This window comes from Eublepharis macularius, chromosome 5 (genome assembly GCF_028583425.1).
Source record: "Eublepharis macularius isolate TG4126 chromosome 5, MPM_Emac_v1.0, whole genome shotgun sequence".
Taxonomy (NCBI): Eukaryota; Metazoa; Chordata; class Lepidosauria; order Squamata; family Eublepharidae; genus Eublepharis; species Eublepharis macularius.
In genome coordinates, this window is record NC_072794.1 from 30073446 (window position 1) to 30093638 (window position 20193).

At 39.8% G+C, this 20193-nt stretch overlaps 1 protein-coding gene across 10 annotated transcripts in view; it reads right to left on the reverse strand.

Annotated features, from left to right (window-relative positions):
• The window catches only part of RABGAP1L (RAB GTPase activating protein 1 like), a 225614-nt gene that overhangs the window by 88098 nt on the left and 117323 nt on the right, over positions 1-20193 (reverse strand). For all 10 annotated transcript variants that reach the window (XM_054979085.1, XM_054979079.1, XM_054979081.1 and 7 more), the window contains one exon: positions 1712-1786. In XM_054979085.1, coding sequence (XP_054835060.1) covers positions 1712-1786 — 75 coding nt within the window. The remainder of the gene's footprint in view (positions 1-1711; positions 1787-20193) is intronic.

Sequence of the window (20193 nt, forward strand, 5' to 3'; positions counted from 1 at the left end):
CTCAGAGGCTCAGCAAGTTCTCCAGCAGCTGAGAAAGGGACAAACCTGTTTCAGGTGGGATGGTGGCAGCTCTACCAGGAGAAGGCAGTGATCAAGAGGGGAGGAGAAAACCTTCCCTGCTGATCATGACTCCTCCTGCAAGTCCCGCCAAGCAACTGGGCCACAGGGGAGAGGCTAGTGGGGGAGAGGATGGGGGAAGGTAAAGACAATGGGGCAGACACTGGTGGGTGGGAAGGAGAGAAGGAAGCAGGGAAAAGGGTCGGCTACAAGGGCATGGAAGGGAAAGAGGATATGCTGGGGGAGGGAAAAATGAGATACAAAATGAAAGTCCCTGTCGGTCCCCACTTGTACATTTTGAATAGATGAAGGATTTTTTTTTAAAATCCAGCTAATTGTTGCCAATTTTTATCATCTAAAATATTCTTAGAATTTTGAACTGTTGTTAGTTTCATTATTGATAATTCCCACATTGAGGTGGGGTTATTTTTTTCTCTTCTGTTCAGTATCTCATAATTATTCTTTTATTTATCTAAAATTAAAATAAATAAATAAACATATAAATAACAAAAAGGAGACAAAATATTATTGAAGAGGAAACAGAAGAAGGTTTGTCTGGGTTTAGGGAGGGAACTCTACCTTCCCAAGAAGTCTTGCTGCGCGATTATTTCTCTATATTTATAAAATAGATTTTGACATAGTTACATTTCTACCCTCTGTCAATATAACTTCTAGTCATAACAATAATTCCTATTAATAATTAATTATCAATATTTTGGCAGTAGTAATATTTATTATTAATATTGTAATCGATAGGATTGCTCATTAATGTATTAGTAAACGTGATTATTACTTCAAAAAAAAATTCCCACATTTTAAGAACACTCTGATTTGCCATGTGATGTTCGTTGTTCTTATAAAATGAAAATACCATCCTTACAAAGGTCAGAACACAGAGCAGTACTTCTGTGGAATCACTAGTTATGTTAATGACACAATTTAAGAGAGAAATTTCAGGTTTCAATTTAAGGAGTAATCCCCATATCTCAAAAATTGTCTCTTGTACTGTTTTCTACTAAGCTTGAGTCCTGAAGCATGACCACCACATATTAATGTACTCTGCTTTGGAAGAGGTACAAAACCAGCACTTATTATTAACAAAGAGAGGAAATTTAGTTAATCTATTTAGTGAGAAGACATTGGTACACTATTTTAAAGCAGCTCCCTCTTACATGTATGCTAGACGAAAACTCCATTCCCTTAGTATGAACAGATTTCCATTTGTCAGGATCCAAGCAATAACTAAGGCTCTTATTTCATTTAAGAATATGAGTTTTTCCCTCATCTGAATTCAGACTATACAGCACAGAGACACAGGGTTTTTATAACAATGACTAAGAATTCCTTCTTCTCTCCTTCAGTCCTCATGACTACCTGCAAGGGTGATGTGCCAATTGTATCTGTTATGGATCATCCATCTGTGACCTTTTGGCATGCTTGCAGAAACTTTGGACCCACTGTATTTCACCTAATTCCATTCCCCCTGATTACCAGCAGGTCTCTTTGATGCGCTACTTCCTGCTGATCCTACCTGCTAAGGATTATCCATTGTGCTTAAAACATATTGTACGTAATAAATATAACAGAATGCCTTTAAACAAGTGACCACAGTGGCTTGGCTCAATATGATAGGTTTATTTTGTGATATACTCACATGAAGCAGAAGAACAGCAACAAGAAAGGAATGACCCTGACAGTAACCGATTTCTTCATCATATACAGAATATGCCTGGGGGGAAAAATGATAATTATTCACTAATATAATCGAACTAAAGAACCCATGCAGATGCGTAGGTTAGTATAGCAAGATTAGGACTAGAGAAACCTGGGTTCAAATCTCTACCAGGAGGTTCACTGACCAACACATGGTCCAGTCACACTCTCTCAGCCTAATCTACTTCCCATGGGGTGGTTGTGAAGATACAAGGGAAGATGGCAGAACAAAGCCTGCTGGGAGGAAGGGCAGCATAAAAAGGTGAAAGGAAGAAACAGACAGAAATGCCATGGTCATAATTCAGGTGGTTCTATGAGTCTTCATACGTGCCTTCCTTTAACAGCAGCTCCCTAAATTATAAGCTAACTGTTTTTTGAAACTCAGAAGAGCAGTTGTAGAAGTCAGAAGCTTTTCAGGAAGCATTTGTCATATAGCAGGGGGGTCTGTTATTCAGAGGGGGATTCCGCATTATCAATTTTGATCAAACTTTCTGAGCAGTCATGCCGCGGTGGAGTCCTACAAATCCACTTCTCCCCGATTCCACATTAGGCTTTTGTTTCGCATATTTCATCGGCTCAAAGTCCATCATGCGGAATTTTTGACAGGATAAAAATCAATTCCTCATCGCTTTTTCCGGGGGAAGTGTCGAATGATGCACATCTTCATTTTTTTTTAATTCCCCCCCCCCAAAAAAAACGTTGCTACACATAAACGTTGCATCAAATAAACATACTGGATAGGCCAGAGCACTTCCCGCCAATATTGTGGAAGAGTATTGGCTATTGACATTTGGAGGGAAAATTGTTACCAATCACCCCGCGTCTATCTTTCCCACTTTCTTCATGAGCAGTGTGGTTTCGTGATAGGTGTTGTGTTGAGGACGGTCTCTTTCTCCCTCCATGAAATTCCTAGACCACTAGTTGAACACTGAAGTCCCTCCATCACACTTTCACTCTACCTCAGAAGCTGTCAGCGAGCAACAAGTAACAAATTTGGCGTGTTGTAAAATGGACCCGTTATTGGTCAGCTGTTGTCATGTGACACAGGATATGTTTCTGCATAGATTTGTAGAAACGTTGCAACGTTTTTTCACATTTTTTTTAAAAAAAATGGGGAAGGGAAAGGGTAGTGGGTGTAGCTTAGAAAACATGATTGGCCAATCAAATTAAGTTGATTCGAAGGTCGAGAGAAAAGGGCAAGGGTGGGGAGAACATCGGATAAAGAATTCCGCATGATTAAAATCCCTAATCTGCTGCGCATGGACAAATAAGTTGGGGAAAGCAGGATGGGAAAAAACGGACAAAATGTGCAGTGACTTCGAATCTGCTGCTAGGATTGCCTTCCCACGTGTGGAAACAAGAAAAAATCGAGGTCATTTAGAAGCTGAAGCAGGGAAAACCATTCGTGCGGAATCACCCAAAGAAAAGACAAAGAGTTCATTTGGGCACACCTCAAGTAGCTCTCTACATTGTTGCTCTTATCTACTTCCCAGTTAAATTTAATGCAGTTTTAAAAGCACACACTGATTTGCCACCAAGGTGTTTCTTGGATCCAACAATGTCAGTCATAAACCACCACAACTCACCCTAGCAGGAGAAGATGGATTATAAACTTCCCAATAAATAAATCTTTCAGAATAACAGATGAATATGCACCCATAACAGCCATGCAGTTTAGAGACTGACATGGAATTCAACCTTTCCTGACGCACACCAAAAGCCAGCAAAGCCAGTCCGATTACAGCCCAGAGTGGGCTAGAAAAACTGTACAGATCTATGGTGGATAATAATGGCAATATCAAAACACCCCCACCATTCTGAAAATGATACAACAGAGAGAGCTAAGAGCTCTCCCACACAAGCACTATTCTTGAAGCACCGGCGATAATAACAACTACTGCCTGGTATTACCATCTACATGAACTTCTTAATCCAAGCAAACAATGGAACATACTATGGAAGCATCATGTATTTTACTATATATACACTGAAGGTCCTTTGTCAACCTAAGCTTTCCACTCATCTTTTCCTAGAAGCACTGGAAACAGATACATTCGCACAACATACTTTGCAAGTTACGCAGTTTTGGTAGATGCTTGAGCAAACATGTAGTGAATGATTAAAAACAGGAATTTCCAGGAACACACAGCAGACAAAACCGTTGCCCCCTAGTTTGGATAAACTATCTCAGTGTTTCTCAACCTTTTTCTGACCGTAGCCCCCTTCCGACCTTGTTTCCTTCCTGTTGCCCCCGTCCTACCGGTATAAAGGTAGCTATTTTATATGCCAATAAATTGTGCTTTTTCTTCCTTATATGGAATACCCCTGCTCTTTAGCTCCCCCTAGTGGACTCACTTGCATAAAGAAACAGCACCCCACACACTGTCTTTTCTGTTTCCTTTTCTTGGTCACTTCTCTGTTTTCTTTACTTCTCACTTCCCTCTGTGGCCCCCTAGTCTCGTGCCGTGGCCCCCCATTTATGCAATTTTTACCTGTGGCCCCCTTGGAATATCCTGGGGCCCCCTGGGGGGCCATATGGCCCCAGGTTGAGAACCACTGAACTATCTAACCTTAAAATGGTAGATACAAAATTTACTGTCATTTTATTATTATTTTGCTCATAGCTGATGCAGAACACTGCAGCTCATTTAGTCTCAGGAGCTAGATGGAGCATACATAACACTCCCATTCTTTGGTCATCACCATTTGCTTCTCATCAGTTAATGGGCTCAATTCAAGGTCATGACTATCACATTTAAAGACCTTCATGGCTTCGGCCCCTCATACCTGTGTGACCAGCTCTCCCCCTATGTTCCGCTACAGCAGCTTCGTTCATATGGACAGGGCCTTCTGCAGATACCACCCTGCCGTTGAGCAAAATCAACACGTGCTTGTCTGTACACATCCGTACACGTGCTTTCTCTGTAGTAGCCCCTACCTTATGGAATGGCCTGCCTGAGGAGGTCAGGAAAGCTCCCACTCTCCAGGGCTTTCTGCAAACTCTGCAAAACTAAATTATTCAGGAGAGCTTTCTACCCAGGATATAGATCTGCGTTGTAAGAAGTAGCTCACAGAGATGCATCAGTAGGAATAGAGACTGTATGCTACTTTGTTGGGTACTCTCTGCTGATATGGACATACACCTACTAGGGAGCTTTTCACGTTGCTAAACATGCATTGTAAATTAGTTATGCATTGTTTCAGAAAGATTTCAGCTCTGTGCTTGGCTTTATGCTTGTTTTTCAAATTTCTGCTATCATACCATATTGTATCTCTCACTGAATGTCCTTACTGTTGTTCATTATTGTCATTTGCTGATGATGGTATTGTATTTTCACTTGCACCTTGGATCTCAGTGAGAAAGGCGGACTATAAATCAATAATAATAAACTAATAATCATCATCCTTCTATGATTTTTATGTCAACTGCTTCAGACAATACTTTTTTTTTTAAAGTGGTGATATATAAATCTCTTAATACAAAAAATACAGTGACCAGTTAAAACATGCCTTGTTCCATAAGAGACGTTATGTAAGTCCACTGCGGTAAAATGCAAGAGTTATATGTGAGAAAGTGAGCTTGACCTGACAAAAACTTATGCCATAATTAATGCACTTAGTTCATTTAGATGCCTTATAGAGATGATGCATTATGATCACTCCCCCCCAATCCCAAAGTAATTTGTGACAGAGGCAGGAGAGGCCAGAGACAAAATAAAGTTAGGCATACAGATTCGCAATTCTGCAGGGAAAGAAAGTGAATGAATAAAAAGGGGACAGCAATCAGTGCATATATGAACACAGAAGAACTAAATGTGTGATTCAGTGCGGAAGAAAGGACATGCATGTTGAACATGGCTCAGAAGGCAAACACTTGTTTTATTCTCATCCAACAGGACTAGAACAAAGATCTGAGGTTTAAGAGGCCTTGAGCAATTCTCCTTTTTCTTATATGATGACATGAAATATTTGTTCTGAACTTTGTACAGACTATCATTTCTTCAACTGTTACCAACTCTACACTGATGATAGGCATTTAAAATATCAATATGGTATTGAAGCGGCGGCAGGGGGCGGGCGGGGGGGAGACATGCTCACCCTTACTCATCTCCTTTCTTATCTGGTTGCTAGAAATTATTACTTTTAAATATCATGTGGCATATGTAATCAAAACCATCTGGCTAGCTCAATGCAATCTCTCAGAAGAAAATCTATTTATAACTTTCCTTACCAGCGGAGTAAAAACTTGATCTAAAATGACAATTAACTCTTTGTTGTCCAAAAAATCCACAACTGCCTCTTTTTCTGCTTTGCTAAACCCAGTGAATTTCCTTGGCAAAGATCCTATATCTGCTTTTACTTCCAAATTGACAGACAAGACGTGGCCTTCGAAAGAATGCACAGCAATAGGTACTTAGTGTTAAATGTTTGTTTGTGAAAGCTAAGCAAGATATAAACAAGAAGTCCTCCCTTTTGCTCCTTTAGAAGACAAGTTTCCTGTCCAGCAAGTGAAATAATAAGGGAAATGGTCCATGCGATGCAAAGCTTCTATACATAATCCTGTGCACCAACTAAGGTTGTCAGGTACCTCCTCTCTAATAGCCTCACCTGTTCAGAAGGTCCCTTCAGCCACAGCCCGCCTGCACTTTTTTCAGTGATTGCACCCATACTTTGGAACAGCATGCCAGGTATGGAAAGCTCCTAATTATATAAGTACAATTATTTCAATGCACCTTTAGCAGAAATTACTAATGAATTTATCTGGCAGCTGGCAGTGACAATGTTGCAGTTTTAACTTGATATATTTTAATTTGCGTTTCATTGTGAATGTGTTATGCGCTGTCTAGTTGCTTCCAAGTTATGGTAACTTTATGAATGAAAGACCTCCAAAGCATATTTTGTAAGCCTCCTCGAGCGTTGTAGAAAGGCAGGATATATCTATTTTAAATAAATAAATATTTGTTAAGTAATGGGTGTCATCTTCTATACTGCTGTTTTTCACAAAGATAATAGGATTAATTTTATTTCAAAGGCATCATTCCCAAGTTTATATGAAGAAATTTTGCCATAATACTTAGGATGACAAAGGGAGAGAGACAGTTTATGTCTCTCTATGAAATGTCCTGACACTATGAAATGTCCTTTAGAGTAACTTCAGAAACTAGCATAGCACCAAATAGCACCAAAATTTACTTGCCAGATAAAGTTGCTCTAATGAATCCTATAGCTTGAAGGGTGTGGGTGTGGGTGATACACCACAGGAAGAAAAGTACAATAGGACACAGAAAAGCTGTCTCAGAAAAAAGAATTTTTGCCACTTTACCACTGCAGCCCCCTGTGCACCATCAAAAAGCTGCTCCTGAGCGCCAGCGGACTTTTAAGATGCCGCACATGGGGGATGGGGCCTGCAGTCACAAAGGGAAATTGGCAGAAATACCACTCTTACTTTTATGCAAGTTCTTCCATAGTTTGTTCCACTTTCAGTTCTTTAGGAATCTAGCCTTTCGTTAGCCCAGGCCCCCTCATCCCAGAGATGCCAGAGAAAGACATTTCCTCCCCTACCCACACTTAAGCAACAAAGTCCATGAACTGTCATCTCAACGCATTAACAAAAGTCCTTTCTGCAAACCCAACTGTGCCTCATAACATATTTAGATTTCCATATTAATGTTTTAAATTAAAAAAAGAGGTCTGAGCAGGATCAAGAGAAGAACATCCCAAATCTGTTTCTGATTTTCACAAACTACAGGTGATTTACACACAAGCAAACTGACTGGCCATTTCAGTTACAAAAGGCAGCACATTCACTCACTAGTACAATTTAAAGCCAAGAGACCTGCTGTTTTAGACTATCCTTGCTTCCACAGCTACTGCAAAGGACATCTTCGCAGCACATCTTGTGATGCCTCACACGCACACAAAAGCATGGTGACCAGTTTATTGTCCCCCTGGCTAGCTAACCACAAGTTCTGAATCAACAAAAAGGATCTATACATTTATACTAGCACGTAAAATAGAAAAGAGTCCAGTAGCACCTTTAAGACTAACCAACTTTACTGTAACATAAGCTTTCGAGAACCACAATTCTCTTCATCAGATGCATGGAGGGTAAAAAGAAACTGGTCAGATATATAGGTGGAGAGGGGAGGGGGGAGTAGATGCAATCAGTAGCTTCTGATAATAGGATCAGTTTGCTTCTGGTAATGAAATCAGTTACTTCTGATAATGAGATAACCATTCATAATCCCTATTCAATCCAAGCCTGAGTAAATTTACGTATGAATTCCAATTCAGCATCTTCCTGTTGGATTTTGTTTTTGAAAGGTTTCTGTTGAACTACAGTGACCTTTAAGTCCTTGACGGAATGTCCTGATAGATTGAAGTGTTCTCCCACTGGTTTCTGGATGTTGCCATTTTTAATGTCAGATTTGTGTCCATTTATTCTTTTGCGTAGAGGTTGGCTGGTTTGTCCAATGTACAGAGCAGATGGACATTGTTGGCACATGAGGGCATATATCACGTTGGAGGATGAGCAGCTGTAAGAGCCAAAGACAGTGTAGTTGATGCCATTGGGTCCTGTAATTGTATTCCCTGGGTAGATATAGGGGCAGAGCTGGCATCTGGGTCTGTTGCAGGGCCTCGTACCTGTGCTGGTGACTCTGCTAGCCGATTCACGATTGTAAGTGAGAAGTCGTTTAAGGTTGAGGGGCTGTCTGTAGGCAAGGATAGGTCTTCCACCCAGGGCTTGTGAGAGTGAGGCATCATTTTCCAGGATGGGTTGTAGCTCACTGATGATACGTTGGATGGGTTTAAGCTGGAACTATAGGCGACAACTAGTGGTGTTCTATTGTTAGTTCCTTTAGGTTTGTCCTGGAGCAGGCTGTTTCTGGGTACTAGTCTTGCCCTGTTGATTTGTTTCCTCACTTCATTAGGTGGGTACTGTGGCCCCCAAAATGCTTGTTGTAAATCTCTTAAGTGGGAGTGCCAATCAAGAGCATTGGAGCAGATACGATTGTAATGTAAGGCTTGGCTGTAGACAATCGACCGAGTGGTATGTTTAGGGTGGAAGCTGGAGGCATGGAGATATGAGTATCAGTCTGCGGGTTTCCAGTATAAGGTGGTATTTATCTGTCCATTATGTAGTTGTACAGGGGTGTCCAGGAAGGGAACCTGTTGTGTAGAGTGGTCCAGGCTCAGGTTGATAGTAGGGTGAAAGTTGTTGAAGTCCTGATGAAATCTCTCAAGGGCTTCCTTCCCATAGGGCCAAATGATGATGTCATCCAAGAATCTTAAGTACAGGGAGTGGTTTCAGTGGATGGGAGCTGAGGAAGTGTTGCTCCAAGTCCGCCATGAATATGTTGGCGTATTGTGGTGCCATGTGTGTGCCCATGGCTGTGCTGTTAACCTGTAGATATAAGCTGTCACCAAATCTGAAGTAATTGTGAGAGGAGTACGAAGTGGCCAAAGTTCAGTGCAAGGTGTGCTGTGGTTTTGTCCAGGATAATATTCCTTTTTTTTCTTTTTTTTAAATATTACTAACCACAAAAACTACAAAGAAGGGAAAACGGGAACAGGGGGAAAGGGAAGAAACAACATATAAAAAACACAGACTACATCTACAAGTATTGCAGTCCCTTCATAATACAATTATTTAAAGTTAAACTTTCTAATATGCTATTAGATTGGTAGATCTTATAAAGTACGAACTACAGTCAGGATCAGGTCTTCCTCCCCCCCCCCCCTGCGTCTCGGTCCGCAGCTCTCTCTGAACAGCTACAGTAGCTGCGCTCACTCCCTCCTCCCCATTTCCCCCTTCAGATCCTAAATCTTCTCCTTGCTGAAACTCTTGATGATTAAACACAATGTCCCTCAGCTGTGCTTCCGATGTTATCTTGTAGGCTTGGTCTTTATAACTAAACCAGATGCCTTCCGGAAAATAACCATTTGTATTTTATTTCACGCTTCCTCAGAAGAGCTGCAAACCTTTTATATTTGAATCTTCTTTTCCGAGCTAAAAATGGAACGTCCTTCAATAGCTTAACCTTGTTACCCCAGAAAGTCCAAGTCCACATTGAACGAATATATAAAATGGTGTCCCGAGTCTTCTTAGATGAAAAATCAATAATAATCTCGCGAGGCAGCTGACGCTTCGTTGAATATTTTGAAGATCTCCGGTGGACTTCCAGAATATCGCTTTTTAACTCTTCTTTAGTTTTCCTTTGCGAATGACGCCAAAAGTTCCGACACCAAAATCCTTTAAGTTTTCACTTTACCACCTCCTTCACATTCTGAAGACGCAATTCGTCTGAGCACGATCACTTGTAACCCTATCAATTGATTCTCCAAAAGCTTTACTTCTTTGTTTATTACTTTCATGAGTAGTGCGTTTTCCCGGAGCAGACTGCTCTGCCCAGACGCTACGTCTTTAATGGTTTTCAATTTGTTCTCAACTGAGCCAACCCTTTGAGCGATTTCATTTAGCTTATCAACAAAGGGCTTCATAGCTTCAACGACCGACCATTTAACCACCTCTTCAAGAGACTCTTCTTTCCCCTGCAAAGCAGCCGAAACAGATTTTGCCCACAGCAGGGCTCTGCTTTTTCGTCGCCATCTTAGGGGGGGGGGGAGTCCGCCAACTAAGTTCCAAAACTCAATGAAGGGGAAGATATCCAAACCTTCTTAGCTTCAACTCCCACCAAACCTTCGCATACGCTTAGAATAACAGAAGGGATTCGCTTACTTTCAGGTTTTCACCTTAAATCTGCTTGTTGCCGTTCTCCATGGCCCCGGCAGCACGGGATGTGCTGCGCAAGTCCTGCCGGCCTCCATAGGAGCAAATGGGCAATTTACCCCCTGCATCGACTTCAGGGGCTCTTCTGCAGCGCTCCGGACCCTGACCCCCTCACTGGGAGTCCTGGGGGTTAACCCTCGCAGGCCAACCACCCGGTCAGGCTGCTCGGGCGCTTCCTCCCGGACCTGCGGAGAGAAGCGTCCGACATGGCCGGGAAACCGAAACTGAATCCATCCAGGATAATATTCCTGATGGTTTGCAGTCCATCTGCATGTGGGATATTTGGTGTACAGAGCCTCCACATCCATGGTTGCTAGGATGGTGTCATCTGGTAGGTTGTCAATGGACTGTATTTTCCTGAGAAAGTCAGTGGTGTCCCATAAATAGCTGGGTGTGCTGGTGGCATAGGGCCTGAGGATAGAGTCCATACTACTGGTGCTACTGGACTCTTTTCTATTTTGCTACTACAGACTACCCGGCTAACTCCTCTGGATACTAGCATGTGATATTGATTTTAGCATGCCTAATTAGTAGAAGATCCCTGAATTACATTAATTGCCAAGAAGACATACTATAGTGCCACTGAGATCTTTAGAAACTCTTCTGCAGGCCCGTTTTCTGAGGTGAGAGTGGCAGCTACCAGAAACAGGTCTTTTTCTGCTATAGAGCCTCATCTGTGGAATTCCCTTCCTACATCACTCACCTGCACCTCGTCTTCAGGTACTACATGAAGATTTTTTTTTAATTTTCCCACACGTTTGTGGCAATAGGTAATCATGTTTTTTAATATTCTCATAATCTTTACTGTTACTATAGTTACTCTGCTGTCAGTGAGTTCCTTCTACTTTTAATATTGACAGCATTTCATTACTGCTGATTTATTGTTTTATTGTATTTTTATGGAAATTAGGTGAGCTATTATGAGAACTTCATTGAGGGGGATATGTTTTATATAAGGATGTGTTTTTAGCTCCTAAATTTACATGGTTTTGTATTAGGTTTTCATGTCATCTAGCTTTCAGGCTTATTTGCATCAAAATTTTATCCCTACTGTTCTATAAGGATCTTGGGATGATGTATGTCTTTCTCCTTTCCTCCAGTTTTATCCTCCAGTTTTATCCCTATAGAGGTTAGAGACTGAGGTGTGCATAACTGACTCAAGGTCACCCAAGGGCTTCATCACCAAGCAGAGATTTGGATCCAGCTCTCCTCAGTCCTAATCCAACATGGTCACTAGTACAGCACACTGGGTTCGATTTCCGTGAAACATTATACCTATTTTTTTTAAAGTCTCTCCTTTAAAAAGGAAATCATTATTAGCTACTGCTGACTATTTACCCTTTGCCAATGATGATCTCTGCTTTTATTGCAGCTGACTTGCAGGAGTGGAAGCATGCTTTTATGGCAGCTGACTTGCAGGAGTGGAAGCATGCTATTAGAAAGTGCACAGGCAAGGGATGCTCTAGGAGGCATTCCCAAAGGTAAACTTGGAACTCCTAGAAGTCTTTGATAGAGCCATGCCTAACTCACAGGGAGATGTCTGAGCTGGTGCTATTCCTCCTCCTCTCCCCTACCCAGCCTCTCCTTTTACATCCCTTTTCTTTAGAGTATGATATACAATGCACTACTTGGGGGCTGGGAGGGGGAATTTTGTTCTGTTTGGCTGCACTGTAACTGCATCTGCATATATTAAAATGAGAGACTCAATAATCTTATCTTGAAGAGAGGTAGGAATTGCACCTATGCATATCTGTTAATTTGGATAGAGACCCTAATTAAGACTACATGTATAATCCTGCAAGTGTGTAGGCATGGTTAGGACTTTGTAAATGAAATGATATGCAGAAGAGAAAGGGTTCTATCAACACTTTGTTGCTATGATCCCTTAGTCATTTGTTTTCCATTCTGAGCGCTTTCAACATTTTCTTTGTGTGAAAAAATCTTTCCTTAAAAAAACAGGGATTCTTAAGACAGATGCACATTCCTGTAACAAGTGATTGACAATGCGTGGTACTCCCTACTTGAGGGCAACAGTTACATAATAATAGCTGCTATTTTTAAACAAATGTACAAGCTTTCAATACAAGCATTTACTACCTTACCACTAAACTGCCTTCAATGCTTCTTGGGTTTTTTTTTTAAATCAGGAAATGTTCTGTAGGCAAATGTATATCTTTTATGATTTGACATTTACAGGAAAAGACAAGTGAAGAATAACAGAACTAACAATTTGACCATCTTTTTTTCAATACACTGCTTTCTTCTTTTCTTTCTGAGCTGGGGAAGATGGTAGAACTCCACAATGATTAACATACCCTTAGGAAGTTTCTAACTGCCAGGCAAGTTCATGATTTACATGATGAAAAAACATTTTTGGGTTGCAAGTATTCATATAATTAAAGCTGCAATGGGTAAGCTTGCAATGTAAAAATATTAAAATGTAGGACACATTAATAACAAAAAAGTCAGAATTCAGTTACATGGCATTTAAAAGAAATACAAACAAGCGCAGTCAGGGGCACCCTAGCTAAGCCACCAAACTACTAACAGACCATGCTCTAAGTCTAAGCCAAGAAAGAGTGACCAAAGCCACAGTCATTAGGTCTGGGATTTTACAGATTTTAACTGAGACCAAAGTACTAAGAAAACAGATGGTGGATTTTTTAAACCCTAAATTTAAAAACTTTCCATCTTTCTGTCCAAATCCATCACATCCCAAAGAGGAGAACTGGCATATCTTAGATTTGAGAGTGGCCCTATGGATCTACATTCAACACATGGCTTCAATCAGGAGGTCAGATGCTCTGTTTGTAGCATACCCTCCAGTAGCCAAGGGTAGGAAGGTGTGCAAAGTGTCTCTCAGCAGGCGGCTGAAAGAGTGTCATCATCTTAGCTCACACTTCTCAAGGGCTTAAACCTCCAGAAGGAATTACAGCTCACTCAACCAGGAATACAGCCACGATGGCTGTCTTTTGCTCCAGTAGGTCAAAACCACTCATGTGGGCACCCACATCTACCTTTGTATGCCATTACAAAATGGACTCTTATGCTTTCGCCAATGCAGTCTTCAGGTGGCAAGTCCTTCAACAGGTGTTATAACAGAGTCAGAGGACCCATCCATCATGGAGAAACTTTGTAACATTCTAAGCATCAAGATGTCCTCCTCTCCTCAAATGAGAAAGGAACTTATGTAACCAACATGCAAGGGAAAACCCTACCGGAAGTAAATAAAAAATTATATAATACTAGAGATTCAGCAAAGTTTAAATATCTATAAATGTATATTTTTTATATATCTTTTTATATTTAAAGGTACAAAGTGCTAAAAGTGCTAAAGGGTGTAACAATAAATACAATGAATCCAATAAATCCAATAAATGCAATAAATATGACAATTTGATAATATCCTAATGTCCTATAAAAGTAAATCCACACATCAATCTTCTAATTAACAGTCCAACTGGTGCAAGAGAAGTCTAACAGGTAAGTTCCAGGTAAGTATATGAGATATCAGAGTATTTTGTTGATTTTATTATTCTTTCTTCTAGGTATAGATGTCTGCTCAGAGGAATGACTACTCAGAAGTATTAGTAGTGGATGAGGCAAACATATTCGTTGTAAGGAGAAGAGCCTAACGGGATTTGTGAGCTTGTAGACTCCCGTTTCATATTCCACTTTTTCAAAGGCTCACAAGAATCAACTTTATATCCACTGAAATAAATAACAATTAATATGACACCAGTATATAATCCATATTTTCCCCAAAATACACACATAACATGAATACTCTACTCACAGACATCATGAAGATTATTCTTTCATCACCCAGCTGGTGTAAATACTGATGGACCACGCCGTTAAGGAGTGTATTCAACTATTCTAAATATAGTCCAGTAGTAATGATGCAACCAGATAATACTTAAAGCAACATGGAAAATGTCTCCTAGGTTGCCTGGATGCACCTACAGGTTCTGTAAAATTAGAGTGAATGAGGATGTCCCGCAGGTTTCTGGTCCTGCGATACCCTATAGGGGGAGAATTTTCACAACCTGCCAAATCACTCACAATGTGCTAATGTTTGGAAATAATTTTATTTATCTATAGCGCTAATTGGGTATAGTCTATAGCACCCAAAAGTAGATTCTCTGCTTTTGGGTGCTAAAAGAGTACTACGTGGTGTTAAAGTAGTTGGCTGCTTCAATGATATCTCTAGGATAACCCCATGCAAGAAAGGAACTTGTCAAAGTCTCACTTTCTTTTACAAAGTCCCTGATATTTGTTGAGTTCTTTTTAATCCAAGGTATTGTACAGTGGGTATATTATTTCTTTAAAAAACAGAATGAAAAGAAGAAAAATGTAAGTAGGAATATCGATCTGTGGATTTTTTAAAGGGACACACTCACAATTTGCCCCTACCATATTTGAAAACAGTAATGTTCAAAAAAATAATATTCTGTAAGCTGCCTTCAAAAGTGAACTTGATATTATTATCCAAGATATTTAGCCAATCTATAAATACTTCAGCATGGTCTGGTCTGGACATAATTAGACTCACATCATCAATGTACCATTTCCAAAAGCATATCTTACTAGAGTAAGGATTTTCCTGTAAATTCAAAATATATTGCCTCTCTTGATTGGACCTATCGAAGTATAGGTGCTGTGATAAAGTATCCAGAGACATCAGATAAGTGGTTTCTGGGACCTGTAATATTTCTATCATATTGATGAAAGAAGTAGTATCCTTAATAAAAGTAGGGGACTGCTGGACAAAAGATTGCAAAAAGCTGTCAAGATAGATGGCAAGTGGCTCAAAGACTGAGTTAGATTCCGATATGATGGGTCTACCCTGGGGGGGCGGGGGGACAAACCTTTATGTATTTTTGGAAGAATGAATCACATGAATCACACTCTGACAATGACATCCTATAAAAACAAGTAGCAACTTTACAGTACAAAGCATCTGGAATTTTCCAGTTATAACTTCATTTAACAAAGCATTCTTTCTTTTTAGCCAATCAGCTTCTGCTAAAATGAAATGCTTTACATTCTCAGGATAAATACAGAATACAAGCAATGGATTGAAATACAACTAGCCTTCCAGATTGGGATCCTAATCCTTATCAGCATTTTAATTCTGTTTAGGAAGTTAAATTAAAGGCTTCAGAGATTAATTTGTAGATCACTGGATTTCTGTGATACTGTGATATACTGATACTGTGGAGGAAAACTACCTGCGTAAATCAAAAGCCAAGTATATTAGTAACAATTTGGAGTAGATTTTCAAAGGAAAATATCCATCAAAATCCTAATTTAGTGCTCATTAAAAAAAGAGTGATCAGCCTCTTCTTGTTTCCAAATCACAGCAATGACATTATTTATTTAGAGAATTCATCTGCCAGCTCTCCAGAGATTTGCTTGAGGTGGCTTCCAAAGTAAAAAAATACAATAAAATAATAAACTTGTCATAAGAATTATCAGTAATAGAACTAGTAATAGAATCAGGCGTTAAAGCATAAAAGCAACATAAAAACATCACTCACCAGTCTAAAATAATACTAATAAACAAACCTCATGGTAGAAACAAACCATAAAAACAGATAAAGAAGATGGAACCCTACAGTTAAGAACCTAGGTTTTTTTAAAAAAGTCTTCACCTGACACTTAAGGGACAGTAAAACAGGCACCAGGCAGGCCACAAGCTGGAAGGCTTTCCAAAGCTGAGGTGCCACTACTGAAAAACCTGTCTCTGGTTGATACCTGCAAGCAGAAGCACACATAACAGGCCTTGGGGAAGTGATCTTTAATTGGAAGGCAGGCCAATACAAGAGAAGGTGGCCTAGGGGGCAGAGTGAACTACTGTTTGTTGTATGATATGGAGAGAAAATGTTTCAGTTAGAGATGGGCACGAACCTGGACAGTTCTGAATCGTGCGGTTTGTGGTTCACTGCGTTTCACGAACCACGAACTTGCCCCGGTTCATGTACTGGTTCATCTGGTTTGTGAAAACGTCACTTCTGGGTCAGCAGAAGGTCAGCAGAGAGCCCATTCTCCCCCCCTTCCACATCGCCTAAGAAACTGACTGATCAGCGCCAGGCTGTCTGCAGTGACGAACCAAAATATGAACCAAACAAACCGGGCTAAAATTCGTCATGGTTCATGAGAAATGAGCTCCCATGAACCACCGGTTCGCAAACCACAAACTGGCCTGGTTTGTGATGAGCTTCAGTTCATATTTCGGTTTGTGCCTGCCTCTAGTTTCAGTCTATATGTGTCTCAGAGAGGTTATTCTGTCTAGTTCAGTCTAGTTCAGTCAATCTGTATGGAAGCCTGAGAAAATCTGTGCCTGCATGGGTGAGAGAATTATTCTCTGAGTAAAGAACAGTGTGGAAAATTAGTCTTTGTGACTGGGTCTGTGAATATGCCTTTAAGAATATATAACTATTTTGAAACTACTCAGCTATGAACCTATTCTGAAACCAGTATACTTACCAACACTCTGCAACCATCGTGCACGTGTACTTATAAATAAATTCTACTTCTGGTTAAGCAAAACACCGGTTTCATCTGGAACACAGGATCCCTTTTTTACCTCATGGTCACCCATGTGCTGACTGTTCTTACTACTATCTATAGCTAAGCCTTCCTATAACACCAGTTAGACTGAGGAGATCTAAGGGGAAGGCTTTTGCTGGCAACAAAAACCTTTTGGGTACACTGAGGTTGGAAAGTAGCATAAACAAACTAGATCCAAGTTGGACCAGACTTGTTTAGTTTGGTTTTAATTTTGTCTCGATTGAGCTTCAGTTTATTGGTCCTCATCTAGGCATCTGTTCCAGACTTCCACAGATCCACGCAACTCAGTTGTTAAAAAGAAATAGACGTGGATACCATCCACATATAGGTGGCAGCATGGGAGAAAAGGTGGCCACAAGGCCAAACAACACTCCCTCAGTACCATCATGGAGTTGCAATAGAGGTGGTGTTTCTGTGACCCCTCAATATGAGAGTTGAGGGGGCATGCACTGAAGCAGAGTGTAGGTGAGGCAGCTGCTTTACAATACAGCCATCCGCAGCTTTCAAAATAAATTGCAGTTCTTGTTGCTAAAATAGATGCGATTGTTGCAGAGAGGGGTGTTTTGTTTTGACAAATTATTAAACCAAATCAATTGGGATACTGAGTGCCCATATATTAATGTCTTTCTAATAAAGTCACAGCAGTTGTTTGCCTGATAAATACAAGTTGCTTTAGCTAGAAATTTGTGAAATATCAACATGCCTCAAATTAAATTGTGCACTGCAGTCTCAGCAGTCCAAGCAGCTAAGACAACTATTTTTGCCAATTATTTTGGTTTCCTGTAGCAAAACACCTTAGAAGATACATGTAAGGATGAAAGTAGGTCACCAGTATTATTCCATAAGACACTGAGAACAGAAAAATGTTACTATATGAAACTATTATTTTAAAATTTCTGCACATCTGCCTTTGCCAGGATCAGAACAGATTTTGAAGCATTCAAAAAGTTCAGATAGTTCTTCACAGATGTTATTTTTTCAGTTGCTATATTAACACTGCAATCCTATGGAGAGTAACTCCACTCTAAGTCCATTGACTCCAATTGGCTTAGACTGGAGTATCTCACCATAGAATTGCACTGTAACTCTTACATAGTGTATTTCTAAACAACTCATCTTCAAGAACATGCAGGAAGATACTCAATACTAAGATAGAAAACCAGGGAACAACTCTGCTTGCAGAGCTGAGGGCTGTAACAAAAACTCAACATCGGATAATGAATCAGTTCCCAAAACAGAAAGGCCTAGAGGAGCCCTCAAACCCAGCATCGAAACAAAGGAAAAAATGAAAATAAAGTTGCATATTGACAAAGGATTAGATATCAGCAGGGATAATTGGTCAGATCCTGGCAATTTAAGACCAATCATATTTTTACATTACTGTCACATGTGAAGGATTTTAGAGATGTGTTTATAGATACCACATGTTGATTAGTAAAATGAAATCAAGGTAAGAGATTAGGTTTTTGATGAATGAAATCTCATGAAGAAAATGTAGGTGAGGAATATTTGTATATCTGTGTGTATCTACTGAGAATCCAATTCATTTAATCGTAGACTTGAGTATAGTCTGATTTTAAATCATTACTAGCTCTTAAGAGATTTACTTTTTATTGCATGTATCAAATACTGGTTTTACTTTAATAATACTTTATATTTTAGTATCTTGCTTAATTTAAAAGATTAGAGTTTATTTCAATAAAGGTTAAATTCTAAATAAAAGGAAATCTCTGTGTGTTTTGGTGAAATGGGTTAACAGGAACAACTCGCACCCAAAAAAACTGTACTAAGAAGCAGCTTCTCTAACAGAGAGAATTCTGCTTTTAGGTCTCGTTTAAAACTTCTGAGCACACCAGAATTTGAGATATAAATCTCAGAACTGAACAGTTTAGTGCTTTAACAAGGTGCAGATAAATAATTACATTAGACTAGCACAAGGAGCCTTCCACTGAGGCATCTCTCCTAGTGCCAGAGGATCAGATTGGTAGAATTAAACTCTGTGGCAGTCACCACCACCAGAGTTAATTAAATTCAATGTTAGCAGCTCAATGTCCTAGATAGCCAAGACAGTTCGACAGGAAGGTATTGCATATATTACCTGCATTTTGAGAGGGAGGTATTGCATATATTACCTACATTTTATAATTTTCCTTCAAAAAAAACAAACTCCTGGAAAATAATGTATTTCTTTTTACAGCTTTAAAAATTTTCCATTCTAGGTCTGGCTGGCACATCTACATGTGTGTGTATTCAAATCTGCACGCACACAGTAGGTCCAACCCCCTCCCCTGAAGTTCATCTGGTGGTAGAATGAAATTTGACACACACACACACCCCAGGCATCCATTAAAATTACAACTTTGCAAGGTAAATTTTTAATCTGCACTCTGTTGATGTTGACAGGTTAATTTAAAATCACCTTTAGAGATAGGCAGAAGGCTGCAGCTCAGGTTTTGGATGTAGCCTTCAGGCTTCCATACAAGGAAGATACCAATTAATATGTTAATGTAGTAACCAACAGAGCAAAGTAACATTCCTTGTAAAACCAAGACCTGCAGGTAACCTGCAGGTAATCGGTTACATCTCAGGAAACTCCCTGAAGGCTAGTAATTTGTACTTTCCATTTTCCGATACGAGCTCAAAGGAAGGAGATTTTTTCCTTCATAGAGAGGACAGAACAGTATTTTTTATTTATGTTATTTATAGTCTGATTACACAGGCAGATTACACAGTGTGAGTCAGTACAGTCAATATCACAGACATTTCAATAAACATGTAATGAGTATAAACATGCACATTTGCAAAGATTTAAAAAACAGCAGAAATCCAATACAGAACTGAAAAAATACTAAAACAGAGCATAAGCTGACATATTAAATAACATAGGAATTACCCAGTAGGATCATACCTATAGTATTAGTAGCAAAGTCTATGGTCTCTCAATATTTACAGCAATAGTAGTAAAGTCTGTGGTCCCTCTTCATCCCTTTAATGATGGATCTCTTTGAGACCTCTTCTTTACACTATAGCCCTTCTATTTGAGGGGAAAGTCCTCT